We start from the raw sequence: 19,575 nt of genomic DNA on the forward strand, positions 1-19,575 counted from the left end.
CAACCCAACAAGCCCTATCTGTTCAGATCCTTCTTGGTGTCTGTTTAGCATTCTTTCCTCCTGGGTATGATGCAGGACCTATTTGGAATTAGGGTCTTCAAGGGAGAGAAGAACGAGTGACCTTTCTAGGATTTATGGCTTGTGATGGGGGAGAGAGGTTGTAGTTTCTATGACCTGCCTTAAGGAAGAGGAATTCTGGTTTCTGTGACTTGCAATGGGAGATAGAGGAGCTGGAGGCTGGAGGGCAGCAGAAGGTCAGAGAGGACTTTGCTTCTAAGCCTGCTTGTGAGGCCTTCAGTCTCCTTTAGTTCAAAGTACTCAGCATGTCAAAGTACCATACTTTGTGGTATTGTGTTCTGAGCTCCGGCAGCCCCATCAGTAGTCATCAAAACTTCTAAGTCCCTTTAGTTCAGAGCTTTCCAAGAGGTGCCATGTGTCAGGGTTTGTACCATGAAGTGGGAGAGGTTGAGGAGCAGTGCTTTATTAAATTGCAGTCATATTCTGAGATTCAGGACTTCAATAAGAAGTCATCTACATGGTAAAAGTTCTTTGATAATGTAGGTAAGGGAAATACTCAGACATGTTTGAACCAGTGCACCACTAAGTCTGCTATTTTCAAGAACAGAAAGTACAGAAATCTAGATTCTAAAAGGTTAAGAAGGCTTACTGTTTAGTCCTGAAACTTTGCCAGTTTTTTTGTGGTTGTACCTGGCCTTTTCTAATTCCTAATATTTGAATCCAGTGAGTGGTCTTATTGAATAAAGACCTCTATTAAGAAGTGAAAAGAGGGCAAACAGTGCCTGATCCTTGCAGGGAGAAAAAGTCTCTTGGAAGAACACAAAGCTCTCAGGATGTTAAGTAACACTGTAAAAACATGCAGGAAGGGAGTTAGTGTTTGGGGCTTGTCATAGCCTGAGGCAGTTGGTGCAGTTCCCCAATGTGAGAACACTTTTTTTTTCTCCCTGGGCCCATGTCAGGCCCTAGGAGTCTTTCACATGACTGTTTGTCACTATTAAGAGCCATGTGCCTGTTTTGAAGAAAACAGAGCTGGTAGTTAAAGTGTTTAGCAGAACTTCTTATAAAGTGTCAGGGGACAGGATGTGTGTAACTGGATAGAAAGAGGGACTAACATTGAGAGCTTGTTTTGCACCAGACACAGTGCTGGGTGCTTGTGCATGTGTTATCTTATTTAGTATTTATAGCAGTCCTGTAAGAACCCAAATGCCCCAAGGGATCACGCCGAGGAATGTAAGAACCCAAATGCCGCAAGGGATCACACCCTGATCCTTCTCGGCCACACCCACCCCAAGCCCCATGCGGTATGCTAAGTAGGGATTGTATTTTAAGCCAATCAGCCTTCCCTTAAAGCCCTATATATATGTGTGTGTGTGCTGCCTAATAAACGAGCTCTCTCCGGTGGATCGTCAACTGGTGTTGACTCGTCCTTTCAAGTCCTATAAGATAGGTATTTTTTTGTACAAAGTCATACGGGTAATAGTAGTGGTCAAGCTAGGGCTGGGTCTGGAACTCACAGACACCTCAAGCCCATTGTCCAGACTGGGTCACAAACCCTTCACACGCAGGTCTCTGAGCTAGGTAACCGGCAAAAAGGTCCTTGGAGCCATAGGTCGGAGAGCATGGCCACATGGGGCACTAAACGCCAGCCACGTGGTGGCTCTGCCCATGCACACTGACTCGTTTACAAAGAATGCACCACACCACCCCCAACTGACCCTAAGGCGAGGGGGTCTGGTTAAATTATTCTATTTTCCCAACAGTAGTAGAACCAGATCTAAACCAAAATAGTCTAATTAATTCAAACCAGTGATTTCCACCCACCCCATCCCCCATAATACTGCTTTGAATTTCCAGAGTAATGGAGAGGCCTCACTCCCTGATTTTCCTATAGGAGAGGGAAACTGGGTATAAAATAGCAGAATTTACATGCAAAGACTCCTTGTTAACCTCCAAAATGCTTTAAATACACTGAACTTTTAAACATAATGCCAAACTGTCATGAGTGATGCAGTGGAGTGAACTGAGAAGAGTTTTTCTCCTGTTGACTGAAATTAGGTCTGTAGAAGCAAAAATAATTTCAAGTTTATTGAGAGCCAAATATGAGGAAACACCATCCAGCAGTCAAAGTACTCTGAAGTCTATCACAAATAACAAATAACAAAGATTTTATAAGCAGAAAGGGCTGAAGAAAAAAGAAACAAAGAACAAAAAGCAGATTGGTTGTTTTAAAGTTACTTTTCTTGTTAATGTGGGGACTGGGAGACAGACCAATAGGAAAATAACTGATTAGTTAACATCAGGTTACTTCAGGCTATCTCTTTTGTGTAGGGATTAAAGCAAAGGGAACTTCATTAGCATACCTATTGAAAATTTAAACTGGCCTATTATGGGAAATTGGCTGTTATCTCCATTTCTTCTGATTTCTAGGAAGGTCAGAACACAATCTAAGTGATTTGGAACTTAGCAGGGGTGACTTCATTTTGACTTATAGTCTGGTCTTTTGGGCCTAGTGCAGGAACTTAGTCCAAAACAATGAACTCCTATAATTTTTATTTAACACTCCCCAAATTAAAGATGTCTGCAAAAGTATATGTGACTTTCTGGAAATTTCCAGTAGAGCCATTATATCCTGTATCTTCAGGGTATAGCATCTCCATTCCCATCTATTTAGATTTAACCTCCTGTTGATAATTCACATTTCTGAAGCTGTTTATTTTAATCTAAGTATTACTCAAAGGCAGACTGAGACTTAGGGCCTCTGCCCTATAAATGAGAGAATTATTGTTCATGTTATACTATTTTTACTCTTGATAAAGAGGAAATAAAGGCTTGCATTAAAGTTTTCTTGTCTCTTTTCAGATTGCAGATGTAAACCCTCATTACAGCCCATTGATGAAGATATAATTTTCCATTAAATTTGATGGAGGCTCCTCCTCACAGTTTGAAATGAGGGATACAGGGATTTTCTTGTTCCTTTCATTTTATTTTCTTTACCCCTAGGGAGTGTTTGACTTTCATTTGAAGAATTTTTTTTCCCCCAGGGAGCATTTGACTTTCATCTGAAGGGGTTTTTTTTGTTTTGGGGGTTTTTTTTGATATGGGGATCTCTTGACCTTGGTGTTATCAGTGACATACTCTAACCAAGTGAGCTAACCAGCCAGCCCCTGAAGTTCTAACAGAGGGAAAAACAAAAAAATGATGGAAAATTTGAGTTAATAATATAAAAATACCCAAATTAAGTTTTATTCCAAATCTCAAGGTGGGGTGGGTTTGTAGTTTTATACTTTTTTTTTTTTTTTAAAGGTGACCAGTAAGGGGATCTTAACCCTTGATTTGGTGTTGTCAGCAACACAACTCCACAGGCCAGCCCTTGTAGTTTTATACTTTGAAGAAATGATGTGACTGCAGTAATCCTTGTTTTATTTTGTTCTAATCACTGACATAGAGGATTGATTTAACATAAATAGAATAATTTTATTAGTATTTTCTCAGAGGTGAGGAGAATGAGACTATCATACTAAAACAATAGATTGGAAATGCTCCGCATACCAGCTCCTCTGCCCTCTTGCAAGGGAATTATGGAAATGAAGTATGAATGGTATCTTAACTGTGGACTTCCTGATTTTTCAGTGTTATGGTTGAATATTAAAATGATCTTTCAATTTGATTATAAGAAAATTGCTTGATTTGGGTATTCTCTTCTTTCTTAGAATTGACAGTGATGGGTAGAGAGGAAGGACAGTTTGCACCTGAGCTTCTGACCCTGCTTTTAGTCAGAGTGCTCATTAGCAGTCCCCTCAGCAGGTAGGTTCACGTTCTTCGCAGCTCTAATCTGGAGTCTTGATTGCATTTGGTGGCCCGTCATACTCTTCCACTCTGCTGCCCTGGCCAGTATTACAACCAGAGCTCAGAGGGAAGGAACACACTCTGCCATGGTGCCTCTGGTATTCCTCCACTAGCTGATGGACGTGTACTTCTTGGTCTAGTCTAGGCAGCAGCAGGTTATCAGGAGGCAGCCATTAGGAGCATCCAGGAAGTAGAATGCTGCTGCCAATTTCAGGCTAGCAGTGAAGTTTCTTGGACAGACCAGATTGCTAGAGGCACAGTGTTTTACTGTCAGTGAAGTACTGATTTTTCCCTTTGAGAAAGTGAATAGAGATAGATATTGCTTAACCAACCAATATTATTTTATTGTTGTTGGATATAGGATACTCTGGTAAAATCAGAGAGGTAGACCCAAAAAACTGTTAAGTTGCTTTTTTTAAAATTATTATTATTATTTTTAAAGTTGACCGACCGGTAAAGGGATCTTAACCCTTGATTTGGTGTTGTCAGCACGAGGCTCCCCCAAGTGACCTAACCAGCCAGCCCTGACAAAACTATTTCAAATGCCTTGCATTCTATTAATGTGGCTAAAATTCTTCAGAAACCAGCAAAACCCAACTGAGGCATCTCAGGCAGAAGTTAAGGACCATATTCTCTTCATACTTCTTCCATTGACAAAGAACTTTGCCTGACCAAAGTTGATGAGATAAACAGAGACTATTCTTTCACAGAGAAAATACATAAGTCATACTATCAAGATTTTTTCTCATACTTTCACTGGGTACGTGCCTTACTTTTCTTCAAAATAGTTGCTTTGGCTAATATTTTTGGTCCCCCCTCCCCCACCTTTTTTTGGCAGCTGGCCAGTACAGGGATTGAACCCTGGACCTTGGTGTTATCAGCACCACAGTCTAACCAACTGAGCTAACTGTCCAGCCTCTGTCCCATTTTTTTTTTTTTTTTTTAACTTCTCTTAGGTAATTCATATTTCTGGTTTACTAAATCTTGGGTAGCATGGCAAATGTGTTCTGGGTTTTGGGGTTTTTTTTTTTTTTTTGGCATTTTGCCAGTACAGGAATCTGAACCCTTAACCTTAGTGTTATAATACCACTCTCTAACCAACTGAGCTAATGGCAAGCCCAAATGTGTTCTTTATAATGAAAGAATAAACAACAAAGTAAGAGTAAGAATTATTTGTGTTTGTATTTTTATTTTTAACAGTGTATATGCTGCCTGTATTTTCTTTATGATTCAGATGATTATCAGTCAAGCTTTCATTATGTTTGAATGAATTATGCTTTTGGGGGCATTATCAAGAGCTTTCTTTCCCTTCATTTCATCCAGTCCTACTTACCCTTGGCTTGGCTAGGAAATAGATGTTGGCCAAATATGAAGGATGTTAAAGATTTAAACTCACAATATAATAAATTTATCTTTTTGCATTCCAATTGTGCCTGTAAATGCTGACATGATCTTTTTCAAGATGAATAATTTGGTGTTTTTGGGTCAGACAACAAGGTAGAATAGGGAATTCCTCCTGATTATAGATGGAAAGAACCCCAAGTTTAAGTAGGTATTTTGGTTCTACTGACTGATTTGGGGTGATGGGAGAAGGAATCTCATTCAGGGAGCTCCATACGTTATTTCATAGAGCTCGTGCTTTCCTGCTGGTGGTAACAAGTAGCTATATATTGGAGGCTGGCCAGTTAGCTCAGTTGGGTAGAATGTGGTGCTGATAACACCAAGGTCCAGGGTTTGATCCCTGTGCCAGCCAGCCACCAAAAAAAGAAGAAAAGTAGCTATATGTAACTGAATCCTCCTTGTCCTCTCCCTTCCCCTGCCCAAAGGGGGAATAATAAGGCATTTTGCCTCATAATAAGAATTTAGTCTCTTTATACTGTGCTTCTCTGCCTGGGTTGCTTGCACATACTAAGTCAGCTGTGCTGCTGTCCCATCACACTATTACGTTCATGCTAGAAAACTTCCAAAGGCAGCCAGGATATAGTCATTGCCTTTCCGTAAAGTGATTTTTATCGGCCTCTCTAGATTGACATTGAATATCATACTGGCAACACCTAGCTTTTCTCTGAGTCTTTCTTAAAGTTAAGTTAACTGAATCATAGAATAACATTCACATGTGGGTACTTAGTGACTATTAATAATGGTGGTTATAGGGCCGGCCCGTGGCTCAGTCGGGAGAGCACGGTGCTGATAACACCAAGGCCACGGGTTCGGAACCCATATAGGGATGGCCAGTTAGCTCACTTTGAAGAGTGTGGTGCTGATAACACCAAGGCCACAGGTTCGGATCCCGTATAGGGATGTCAGGTTAGCTCACTTGGAAGAGTGTGGTGCTGACAACACCAAGCCAAGGGTTGAGATCCCCTTACCGGTCATCTTTTAAAAATAAATTAATTAATTAATTAAATAAAAAATAATGGTGGTTATGATATATGTGTGTGCGTATACATATACATATACATTTTTTTTCTTTTTCTTTTGGCAGCTAGCCAGTATGGGGATCCAAGCCCTTGCCTTTGGTTTTATGTTATATATGAATGTGAGTCAGGATTGTGAAAGGTTTAAGTGCTCAGGTTCTGAAGCCTTACAGACCTGGGTTTAAAACTGGTTCTACCACTTACTACTTGTGTGGTTTTAAACAAGTTACTCATTATCTTTCCTCGCTTTCCTCATCTGAAAAATGGGATGAAATTATCTTCATCAACATGAAATGATACATGTACAGCACTTAGTGTAATGCTTGCTATTTTGTATGTGTTCAATTAATGTTAGCCATTGTTACTTATCATTACTTATTAACATCATTATCTTTATTTTTTATTTTAAGTGTAACTTCTGTCTCTTTCTGAATTTGCTAACATCTTCAGATTTGTCAGACTTTTCCCATAGTCTCTCTCACTCCTATCTTCCATTTTCTTTTTTCTTTAATTGTGGCATTTCATTTTTCCCCAAGTATCTCCCCCAAGGTTTTCTATGCCCTTCACTGCTTCTAAAATCTACTGAATGAATGGTGACCAAGTAAGAAAGTCTGTTTCTTCACCAGTTAAGACCTGTTCTGTCTTTTGCAAAGGACTGAACTTTTACTTTTAAACTCCAGTTTGTAGAACTGTGGGCAATTTTAAGTAAATAAGGCCTTTTTTCCCCCTCTATAAATTGGAGCAGAAGTATATCAAACCCCATGAAATCCATCACATTATCTGGGAAAGTCTTTTTACCAGATATGGCTGAAAAGATCTCCTTTGGGTCAGATGGGCAAATTCAGTCACTTTTACAGTTCAGAGTATCTTACCTTCTGGCTTTGTCTCTTTCTGGTTAACGGGACTGTTTTAAGGATCAAATGAGATCATGCATTTGAAAGGGCTTTCTAAATTATAAAGCACCATGTTAATGTGAAGGATGATTATTGCATTTGAACAAAGGCCCCAGCAACCCAAATGATGTCAGAATTCAACACTAGGTAACAAAGATGCAGCCTTTTCTCTTCCTGCCTCCCTGTCATCACCTCAACAAGTTTGCAGTAAGCTATTTGAGCTAGAGAGGTTGGTTACTAACTTCATGCAGTGACCACGAATCCTTTCTCCTTCCCTCTTCCCCATATAATATTCTCTCACAGAATAGTGTGCCAGATCCTGAGTCAGTCATCCTCAGTGCTAGACTTTGGGACACAGCATGGCAGCGAAGGCACTTCATAAGATCTAAAGGTGGGGATTAGGGGAGATTTCTTTTGCACCATTTTCTAATACGCTTCCTTAACAGTTTTTATCCTGGCTGTCCCCATAGATTAAATGACATTTCAAAATCAAGTTCATTGAGGGCGAGGCCAGGTACGGCTTCTGCCAAACTGGACTGGCAGATCTGCAGACCTGGGCAGTTAGCAGGTAGCTTTTGTGTATACATGTTTTTCTTATTTCCGGACTACTAGAACTTTTTTTTTTGGTGGCTGGCGAGCATAGAGATCCGAGCACTTGACCTTGGTGTTATAACACCATGCTCCAACCAACTGAACTAATTGGCCAGCCCTAGAAATCCTTATTTGCATAATATGAGCAAGACAGGAATTAAGTGTGAGATCATCATCATCAACCTCAAACACCAGATGCTTGATAAACACAGGACCCCCTAAACATTGGGGAATGTTATGTCGTATCCCCCTGGAATTCATATATTGAAGTTCCAACCCCTAGTACCTGAGAATATAATTGTATTTGGAGATAAGGCCTTTAAAGAGGTGATTAAGTTAAAATAAGGCTGTTGGGGGCGGGGGGGGGGGGGGCTTGAGTCCAAAATGACTGGTATTCTTAAAAGAAGAGGAGACACCAGAGGTGCTTGCATTGAGAAAAGCGCATGTGAGAAGATGGCCATCTGCATGCCAAGAAGAGAGGCCTCAGGAGAAACCAAACCTGCTGATACCCTGATCTTAGACTTCTAGGCTCCAGAACTATGAGAAATAAATTTCTGTTATGTAAGCCTTTGCCCTCCTTACGTAGCTTTACTTGCTTCCTCTAGAAAAGAGCCAGGGGAAATGCTGCTTCCTAACTATGCCTATTTCTTTTTAATGGTGCTGTCATAAATAACTTAAAGAAACCACATTGAGAACTCTGGGAAGGTGGTACTATTGGCAGAGCAAGTTGGTGATTCCTCCAGTTGGAGAAAATCTGCAATCCCAGAAGTGGTTTAATTAGTATTACTTCTGCCTTCCTCCCCTGCGAAGGAGTTTGTCATTTATTGCTGTACTCCTGTTTTTGTATTAGATGTATTATGATGTTTCCCCATCTTAGTCTGTAAATTATCAAGAACCCCTTAAAAAGCAAGTTCCATTGCATAGTGTGTCCCTCCCTCATTAACGATGTTCAATCAGCAACTCTGATGACTTTTTAAAAAATCTTCTCTATTTCTTTCATGTAAATATACTGTAGTTTGCTTGTCAAAGTTGTTTGCAAATGAGTTTGTTTTGGAATGTGCCTCATCAAGAATGATGAGTGATGAGGGGCCCTAATTTGAACTTCCAACTAAAATCAGCAACACTTTTTTTAATGTGTTAAGAGTTTTGTCATTTGTGTTTTTAAAGATTTAAGCGAAAATTCTCCCTCCATCAGTGTGATTTGCCTTTCAGCAATTAGCAGTTGTTCCAGGTACTTCATCCATTGTTGTGTGGGAACTATATCTACTTAGTCAAAAATTAGTATGATTTCCTGCTTTTCAAAATACAGAAATTTTTAACAGCTAAACGTTAAATCCTGCTGAAAATGAGAAGTTGTAAAATGAACTGGGGCACGTTGTTTTGCAGTATCATAGAAATTAGCCAGTTCTTTAATTTTATTCAGCTCTCAATGTTTTTATAACCCGACTATATTTTATTTTCTTTTGTTGGATCTTTATTTCTTTTTGAAGTCACTGGCTTACTTTTAATTAGTTTAGCTTTTAAGCTTTTAAAGGTAGTATCAAACAGGTAAAGGGGATAGGAAATATTTCCCAACATTTCTTGTATAAACTCAAATTTAGATTCTTCTTTGGAGTAAAACACTCTTTGCTGTTTTGCCAAGTTGCAAAAATTCTCTCTCCATCTTTTTCCCTTGTATTCCTCTATTAGATTTTGGCTGCCACAATCAGACAGACAGAAAGTATCAGGACTTTTCTCTTAACATCTGTAGTGGAAACCTTAGCACATAGCAACTGCTCCAGGTCTGTCAAAAATAGATGCATTGTTGGATATTTCTAAAATTTCTTTTTGAATGCTTAAGACCTGGTGTTTATGTAAATCAATACAAAATCAGATATTCCTACTTAGTTCCCATTCTACCCTGTTAAATGTACACTGATTGGGTTTAAAAGTGTCCAAACTCATAGTCAGATATGGGTGTTAGCAAGTGATGAGGTGAATCAAAGAGGTGGGAATTCTTGGCTTCAAGTAATTGGGGCAAGTCTCTAGGTTTCTTTTGTTTTTTCTATTTGTAAATGAAGATCAATGGTACCTCTACCTTTCATTATCCACTGAGCTATAATGGGGAGCAGAATGTATGTCACACATGGGCCGAGCCCGTGGCGCACTTGGGAGAGTGCGATGCTGGGAGTGCAGCGACGCCCCCGCCGCAGGTTCGGATCCTATATAGGGATGGCCCGTGCACTCACTGGCTGAGTGCCGGTCACAAAAAAGCCAAAAAAAAAAAAAAAAAAGAATGTATGTCACACTACTTTGAAATCTCTGGGGGAAAAATAGTGGTAGTCTTGGTTTAGCAGTGCATAATTCAGCCAACAAAAGAACCACTTATTCTTGCAAGATCAAAACTATATTAGTGGTTAGAGTATAGTGCTGATAACACCAAGGTCCAGGGTTTGATCCCTGTACCAGCCAGCCAGTACCAAAAAAAAAAAAAAAAAAGTTAAAAAAACCCAAAATCTCAGGGTCCAGTTCTTGGCATATTCCTACTTTCTCTCTTCTTCAAAATTCGAACAACTCTGAGTACACAGTGTTCTTGGAATCACGTTGCCTTATTAGCTTACAGGCCCTAATCCTGCAGATGAAGGTGAAAGCACAGCAGCAGGAGGGGGGGTGTATGTGTAAGTTTAATATTTGGTTTTCATAAGATTATCTTGCTAATGGCCCTCTTATAGGATTCCCCAGATTTTCCTGATGCTTAGCAGCCTTGGTGATTGGGAGATAAGAAAGGCATGGAGGGTATGGATCAGAAGATCCAAATAACTAAAGATATTTCCCCTATGGATCTGTGCATGTATCTGTTAAGGGTTATGGGGTAAGGAGAGGGATTTGCCTGTGGTACTTTCCTGGTTCTTTTATGTCTTGTGTCCTAAGTAGGCCCTACACCTCCTACCCCCAGTCCCTCTTAATGCTTTAAGTCTGGCTACTTGGTTTGTTCTGCCTGGGAGAAAATAAATCTCCTGGTTTTTAAGTAATAGAATGGTGTTAATGACTTTTTATGTTACCTCTCCTAGGAGTATTTATGTTTTGAGGACATAATCTAGGCTGAGAGTAGTAGTCCTGGTCACTGAAGGAAGAGAAATATTTGGGAATAAGAAACTCTTTCTGGTTTAAATTGCACCATAGGGTATGATTTTCAAAAGTAGTTGTGTGAAGTCACAATTAAAATTCCTTCTAATAGCTCTAATCTCCTTTTCTATAAAACCTTTTGCAGAGCTGTTGTGATATAGTCAGATTAACCAGTTTACGTTTCACTTCCTTTTTCCATCTTGTGGAAATATCTAAAAGATGTACTGACAAAGGAGTTGGAAGAGAAGCAGCAGAGACCCAGATAATAGGTCTCCGAATAATTAAGATCTTATTTTATTTTAAAATTTTGCCATTTTAAATTAAACCTGTGTGTGTCACTTGGAAAGTTGAAGTTAGGTGCCTTAGATTTGTTTACTAGTAACTTACATCAGTGGTAGATCTGCAACTTCCTAGATACCCAATGTCACTTTCTCCCTTGTGTTTCTAGTAAACTGATGAAAAATTTGTTTTCCTACAAAGTTTTTTTTAATTTTATTTTAATTTTTTTAAGATGACCGGTAAGGAGATCTTAACCCTTAACTTGGTGTTGTCAGCACCACACTCTCCCAAGTGAGCTAACCGGCTCTCCCAAGTGAGCAAACCCATGGCCTTGGTGTTATCAGCACCACACTCTCCCAAGTGAGCCACAGGCCGCCCCCTAAAATTTATTTTTGAATATAAGAATTTGTGGGAGTGGTGGCATTTTAATTTTTTAAGCATTTTAACTCCTGTTGTCCTCACAAAAGTCCTTTGAAAAGCCTGAATGACATCTCCAAAAAAATCAGTTATTGTTGTCCAGTGATGATTAATGCTTTTGTACTATACTGTTAATACTCAGCCCCCTTTTACGAGATTGTCAAAATATGGATTAAAAACTTCCAGTTGAAGCTGTTTTGGCTCTGAAAGCACCTGATATGCTGAGGCACTGCTGTGTTCATTTATAAGAGTGAATTCTGTTCTTGGAGATTCTGTCATAATGTCACGTAGCTCTTAACATCATATGAATATCTATTGAGTTTATGGGTGATTCATTTTAATTTAGTTGCTTGGTCATCAAGTTGCAGTATTAGAGCTCCAAAAAAGTCTGATTTCAGTCCTTTTTCTTCCTCAGGAAAATTTGCTTTGTCATTTACAGTATAATATTTTTCCTCCTTTTTGGATAATTGGGTTAGCATGCTCTTCACAGTTTGTCAGTTGATGGAGTTTGGATGTGTTGTCCCCTCCAAAACTCATGTGGAAATTTGATCTCCAATGTGGCAGTGTTGGAAACTGACTGAGTCATGGAGGCAGATCCCTCATGAATGGATTAATGCTCTCCCTGGGGGAGGAGGGGTAGTGAGTGAGTTCTCGCTCTGTTAGTTCCCACAAGAGCTGATTGTTTAAAGGAAACTGGCACATCCTCTCTCTCTCTCTCACTTCCTCTCACCATGTGATCTGCTCATACCCACCAGCAGCCTGTCACTTTCCACCATGAGTAGAAGCAGCCTGAGGCCTGTGCCAGATGCAACCGTCCCAGAATCGTAAACCAAATAAACCTCTTTTCTTTATAAATTACCTAGTCTCAGGTATTCTGTTATAGCAACACAAAATGGACTAAAACATCGGTTATTATATTTTAAATGAGGATGCCTTGAGATAAAAGTGGTCTGAGTAAGGACCCTTAGTAGTAATATTTATTGCTAAAAGACTTTGTTGAAAGATAAAGAAAAAAGATTATAAATCACAAATTTTCTTTTTGTGAAGTTTGTTTTAAGATACAGCATAAGCTATCTATTGTTTTACATATAGAGTAGAAGAACACTTTGTCAAGATGATGCCATATTTCTGGTATCAAATTCTTTTTTTTTTTTTTTTTTTTTTTTTGATGGCTGGCCAGTGTATTAGTCCATCTTTGTGCTGCTATTACAGAATACTGGAGACTGGGTAATTTATGAAGAACAGAGGTTTATTGGGCTTACGATTCTGGGACAGTTGCATCTGGCAAGGGCCTGAGGCTGCTTCTACTCATGGCAGAAAGCGGCAGGCAGCCAGCGAGTACAAGTGTATCACATGGTGAGGGAAAGTAAAAGCAAGAGGGGAGATGCCAGGGTCCTTTCAAACTACCAACTCTCGCAGGAACTAATAAAGGGAAAACTCGCTCACTACCCCCACCTCCCTGGGAGAGCATTAATCCATTCATGAGGGATCTGCCTGCATGACTCAAACAGCTACCAACACTGCCATATTGGGGATCGGATTTCCACATGAGTTTTGGGGGAACACCACATCCAAACTCTATCAGCTGGTATGGGAATCCAGATTCTGGACTTTGGTGTTATAATACAACACCGTAACCAACTGAGTAACCATCCGGTATCAAATTCCTAATTCTTAATGAAATTTCATCTTCCGTTGTTGGTCTTCCTCCTCTTCTGCCTGCTTTCCTTCTTCTAATTTCAGAGTGCTACCATACAAGATTTCAATATCAAATGACAATAGAAAACAATCTAATATTGGTTCTGGCTCATCCTATTATTTATTTATCACTTGGAAGGCAGCCTTCCTACCAACTTATGCATGATGAAAATTCTTGCTCTGCTTGTCTTTGGAGTTTGTATTTGGTGATTATGTACTTTAGCAGTCTGAAGAGACTCAGCTTTATGTGCATACTGTTGGTTATGTGAACCAGAAGAAGTAGCAATTGAGGCAAATATATACGAGAAGTAGGAAATAAAGTAATAATACTCCTACATAGAAAATATTGGAAATGGCAGAGGAGAAGGAGTTGGGGGTTGGGGAATAAATATCATAACCTCTCTCTCTTCTTGCCTGAACCCAACTGTGAGCCAGAGAACAAGGGAGTGAAACAGCCTTTAGAGAATAGCCTCACAGGATATGGAACAAGGCAGAGAAGGGTAAAGAATGCATATGAAAGAACAAATGGAGAATAATCAGCACAGTTTTCAGGGAACTATAGAATTTTAGTTTTGGATAAATTATTACTTAGGAAGGAATTCAGAAGATCAGCTGCTTCAGTGAAGCTATTTCTGGGATTCAAAGTCTCCTAAAGGAGTTAAAAAGCAGTTATCAGTGATAATTGTGAGAAAGCCACAAGTGTGGGAATGAGTGATGAACCCAGGTTTACTTATGAAGGTGTTTTGAACTTCTCTGGCAGGTAATGTTTAGAACTACTGGGTATCTTACTTATATATAATTGCTCTTCAAGAAGCCACTGCCAATTTTGACTTCTGCATGTTCTCTCTTTCTCTAAGTTATTAAACTCAGAAGACACAGAGTTGCAGAACTGTAGGTCACAGGGTTATTTTAAGTTTATAAAAGGACAGCCCAAACTGAAGATAGGCTTTATGGTCAATAGGCTTTGTGCTCAGACAGGCTTTGTGCTCAGTAGAGTCCCTTTGTGTCAACAAATGAAACCAAAAGAAAAATTTTGACAATAAGCCTTATGAAATATGGGCAGCTATATGTGGCCTTCTTAATCAGTATTGCTTAGCAGAATCCTAAGGCGCCCTTTCTCACTCTCACTCTCCTTCCCCCAACTTTATTTTTAAAAGAAACCACAGTGCATTAGAACTTGCCAACATTGTATTATAATGCTAAATATAATCAATAAATTGGGGGGTAAAGCTTTGTGAAATTTTTGCATGGGAAATAGTAATAGCATAGAAAATAGATTATAGGATTTTTGTTTTATGTTGAATTTGTTTTAAATGGTTCCACTTAAGTATTTAATAAGTCATAAGTCTTTTTTATTTTCTGTTTTTAGCATTTTGTCACTGTATTATTGTTTTGCAGAAGAACTGCTCAGGATATGCATCTAGGCCTTGATAAGGAGGTCATTTAAATGGATGCTATACACAAAGAAGTTATTTAGTGTGTAGATGGAGAAAACCAAAAATGTGCTTAATGACAGCCTTCAGGTTTTTTTTGTATGTTTGTTTTGTTTTGTTTTGTTTGTTTGTTTTTCTAAAAAGATGACTGGTAAGGGGATCTCAACCCTTGGCTTGGTGTTATCAGCACCACACTCAGCCAGTGAGCCAACAAGCCATCCATATATAGTATCCGAACCCGTGGCCTTGGTGTTGTCAGCACTGCACTCTCCTGAGGGAGCCACGGGCAGGCCCTAATAACAGCCTTCAGTTATTCTATAGACTAATAATCAGTTATACTCTCTGACCCTGCTAGGAAATGAGTTTAAGCTAAAGCATTTAGGATTTAGGCTTGACATGTTAGAGTTTCTTGAGTAGTGTAGAGTAGCTACCTGAGAAAGGAGTTCCTTAGGAATATGTGAAATGGCCTCTCTGGAAGTTGTTAAAGCTGTCTTGGTTTTTTGTTGGTTTGGGTCAGGTAGCTTCTCAACGGTCTCTTCTTAGGATTTTATGACTTCTTAGCTTTTGTACTTAGAGATACAAAAATCGGAATATTTTGCCTTTGCTTTCTATTTTCAAATTTGGAATGCCCTTGAGTTTAATACACTGCCGTATTCCCCATGCTCACAAAGTACATGTTCTTGATAATGATGTGCTTTGCTTATTCATCTGCCAACCCACTTTCTAACTCTACCACATGCTGTATCCTCTACTGAAAAGAAGGAAGTTCTAACTCTTGACTCAGATACTCAAACACAGGAATTTTAGTCGTCATCTCTCATTGTTATTACTAGTTAGGCCCAAAATGGAAAGGAAAGATAACTTTGGGGAAAAAATCAAGTGTTTCAGATTGCTCAAGTGCATTGGATGTCCTTTCTGTAGGGCACCCTAGCCAAATGCAAAATTTGAAGAAAGCCCATACTTTAAGCCCCAATTTAAAGACTCTTGAATTCCTTATAAAAATTTTTCTTTTCTTTTCTTTTTTTTTTTAAAGATGACCGGTAAGGGGATCTTAACCCTTGACTTGGTGTTGTCAGCACCACGCTCAGCCAGTGAGCGAACCGGCCATCCCTATATGGGATCCGAACCCGGGGCCTTGGTGTTATCAGCACCGCACTCTCCCGAGTGAGCCATGGGCCAGCCCTAAAATTTTTATTTTCTTAACCAGCACCACTACCTGACCTTGTAAGATTATGACAGTAACTATATGAAGCTAGGCCTTGATAATACAATTTCGTGTAAACGATTTCTTCACAAGTCACATATGTGTCTTTCAAAGAGGGAAAACGTATCTGTTTAACTTTGAACTCTGTTTATCTAGCCTGCTATTTCTCTCTAGCATTTGGCTTCCCTTAAAAATAAACTGAGCTTCCTTTTATACTTAAGAGTTTCAATCAAAGATTGAGTACTGAAACCTACAACAAACTAATGATCCCTTAGAATAGATCTTAGCTATTTATTAATACACTTTATTCAGTTATTCCTATCTCTGTGACTATTGTCCATGGTAATCTCTTCACATATAAATAGAAAACCAAGTGATTTATTACTCTAACTGACTTGCACTGAAGTGAAACATGGGTTACATCACCTTTTTTACCAATTTCCTGAATATATGTCAGACACTGATAATCATTAGTTTTCTGAACCATTGTTTCCAAGGCCAAATGTTAAAAACTGTGTTAAAGTCAATCTAAAAGTCTCAGTAAAACTGAATGAGGGGCTGGCTGGTTAGCTTAGTTGGTTAGAGTGCTGTGTTATAACACTAAGAGTTCAGATCCCCTTACTGGCTAGTTACCAAAAAACCCCCCAAAAACAAAAAACTGAATGAAGAACAAGAGGCTTTCATATCTCAGACCCGTTCTTAATTTTGCCAGCTGAACTGCCTAATTTGCCATAAATTTACTTTTTTTTCCAAAAGGTGATAGCCCCTCCTACAGCCTGAACATAGGGAGCTTCCATTATTAACATTCTTTCTTTGTTTAAACTTAGTTTTTGCTTTGGACTAAATGAAAACTTAGCAGAGTTTCCAAGCTCACATATGAGACTACACTTCTCTCCTATCCAATTACATGTTTGAGGACTGGATTCCGGTAAGCAGGGAAAGCTGCCTTCCCTCCCTTTGGAAGCCTTTTATCTCAGAGGCCTCTTCTTCCTCTCTGCACTTATTTCTCCTGGGATGATGTTAGGATGATGTTCAGTGCCATGAGTATAGACTCAGTGTAGCAGATTAGCAACAGCAAAGACACTTTTTCAAAATCAACTCCTGGTACTGATAGTCAATTCTGTACCCCATAAATTTGCATAATCATAAATGAATGAATGAATGAATGAATAAAATAAAATAAAATAAACTCTTGAAGGTTTTTCTAGCTGATGGCAGAGTGACTTTCTCCCTCTGAAGAGACTTGTTCATCTTCCTTTACTCACCATTTTGGGGATGGGGGTAGGAAATGCCATAGTCTTGTAGGGGAGGAAAAACTTTTCTTCTACCATCTTAGGTTCTTTATATGAAGACTGCTAATAAAACTGAGAAAAGATTAACAGGAGAAAAAGTTTACAAATTTTATTGATGTTAATATTTTAAATTTTGCATGAACAAAGGCTTCACAGAAAAAATGTGAAAACCCAAAGAGGCAGTTAGATTTGAAAGCTTATATACCATTTTAACAAAGGGCAATAAATTATGGAGAAGTAGACAAAGGATAAGGGGTTTGGGCTTCTAGGGACAGTAAATTGTGGGAAGGTAAATAAAGGGGGAAACTAATGGTAGATAACAGTTATTTTAGTAAAGTTTGTGCAGATTCCTCTTGATGCCAACTTTCCATCCTCTTCATGGATGTAAAACTCTCCCAGAGAGGGGATTTATGCAGTATTATTCCTCATAAGTTTCTACTTGTAGTCGGATAAGGGAAGCTCCAAGAAGACTTCTTTCTCCATCTGTTGATCATCGTCAGCTCAAAATAATCCGTATGCCAAAGTGGCATATTTTGGGGTTGCATATTCTGATCCCCTTCAGAATTTAGAGAGGGAAATGTAGACAAAAGAGCATTGAACTGTTTGCCATCTACAGAGGGATGTTAGGCAAGTCATTTAACATGCCTGGATCCTTAATTTCATTATCTAGAAAACATGGCAATTGGATTAATGTGATCTCTGAGGATTCATACTGCTCTAAAATTACTTGATTTTTGTTCTTAAAGATCTTGAATATAGTCACTCTTAGATACATATAATTTGCCCTGTCTCTCAAGACGGTGTGGACCTAGGATTTGTCCAGTGTACGTGGAATTTCTGCCACCATACTTCAAAGACCTTATTCTTTGATATCTACCTAACCTAGGATTGATTGACCAATCCTAACAGAGACTTAAGGGAATATATTTGAGGAAGATCTTGGAAGCAAGATTTTATAACAAGTGGAAACATCCCAGAAATATTTGTTGCTATTCCCGGATCTGATTATCTTTCAGTTATCTGGCTGATGTTTCCCAAGAAATTTGTCTCAATTTCTGGTATAACTACTAAATCCTAATTAGTCCAATTCCCAGGCTAACTTGAGCCAATCAAAACACTCCTTTCATTGTTATATTGCAAGGTGCTGTGGAGACAGCATGAACTTTGAAGCCAGCCAGAGCTGGAAATTCACAATCTGACTCTGCTTTTTTCTGATTTTTTTTTTTTTTTTTTAATACAGGTTCACCCTGTGCCTCAGGGTTCTCATCTATAAAACAGCAATACTTAAATACTTTCCTTTAAAATTATTAAAGGATCAAATGAGATGACAGGCAGGAAGAACTCAGGTGCCTCATAATGAGAACACCTGACATTTTTATACCTCTTTACCATTTATATAACACCTTTACAGAGGGAGTTTCATTGGGGGCATTGCATGGATTTGCTTTGCGGGGTAAAATATCACTTACGTATTAAGGACTGAGTTGGGCTTGCTGAGTCAGGCCCCGAGTTTTTGGAGCTTAGTCATGCCAGGTGCAGAGCCTTGGCTATTTTGGGGGTCTCTTCTAAAACATCCTTTTATGTTTTTCAGGAATCTGAATTTCTGTGTTTGGAATTTGATGAGGTCAAGGTCAACCAAACCCTGAAGAAGCTCTCAGAGGTAGAAGAAAGTATCAACGCACTGATGCAGCCAGCCTAACTGAAGATGATGTAGGAAGGAGTTGGAGTAGTTGAAACAAAGGTTTCATGATACCTTCCCACTGATGTCTTTTTAAAAAAATCTTTTTTCCCCAATTGGTATTAAATCCTCAAATTCAAATCTTGCCTGCCTCTGCTTACTGTAGTTCCTTTCTCTCCCTTTCATTCACTTACAGTTGTGCAGAGGTTTTCATACTTCAGCACGCATAAAGATTATAAGGGACATTTGTAAAAGCATTTAAAGAAAAAAAATTTTTTTAAAGGGCAGGCTTTCGGGCCCCTATTCCCAGAGACTTGGATTCAATAGAACTGGGGTGGGTGGAGTCAACTTTAGAAACGCTTGCTATGGTGGTTTGTTCCTGAGTGGGATTTCAGGAATTTATACATGATAAAGCATGCAAGAATTAGAAAAGGAGGAAGAAAACATTTTAGTCATACAAATACAGGGCTGACCAAACTGCAGTGTGTTCTAAGCGGAGGCCTAGAGGAGACTGCCTAACCTAGAAGAGACTTACCTGACTGTAGTAAAACTTGAGATGCTTATGGAACTGATTTAGGCATTTGAGTTAGTTCTGCCTATATCTGGAGTGTCTGGTTTGGTCTGAGCTACTAAGGGTTCAGGCTCTTCTGGAACCTAGAACTAAACTGGTCTCATAACAAAGGGACTCTTTTTACTTGACTCAA

The 19,575-nt window shown here is 39.0% G+C and overlaps 1 protein-coding gene across 2 annotated transcripts in view; it reads left to right on the forward strand.

Annotated features, from left to right (window-relative positions):
* Nucleotides 1–19,012, forward strand: part of COMMD1 (copper metabolism domain containing 1) — a 159,221-nt gene extending 140,209 nt beyond the window's left edge. For both annotated transcript variants that reach the window (XM_063078729.1, XM_063078730.1), the window contains one exon: nucleotides 18,785–19,012. In XM_063078729.1, coding sequence (XP_062934799.1) covers nucleotides 18,785–18,892 — 108 coding nt within the window. In that variant the 3' untranslated portion in view covers nucleotides 18,893–19,012. The remainder of the gene's footprint in view (nucleotides 1–18,784) is intronic.
* The last annotated feature ends 563 nt before the right edge of the window (nucleotides 19,013–19,575 follow it).

This window comes from Cynocephalus volans, chromosome 14, assembly GCF_027409185.1.
Source record: "Cynocephalus volans isolate mCynVol1 chromosome 14, mCynVol1.pri, whole genome shotgun sequence".
Lineage (NCBI taxonomy): Eukaryota > Metazoa > Chordata > Mammalia > Dermoptera > Cynocephalidae > Cynocephalus > Cynocephalus volans.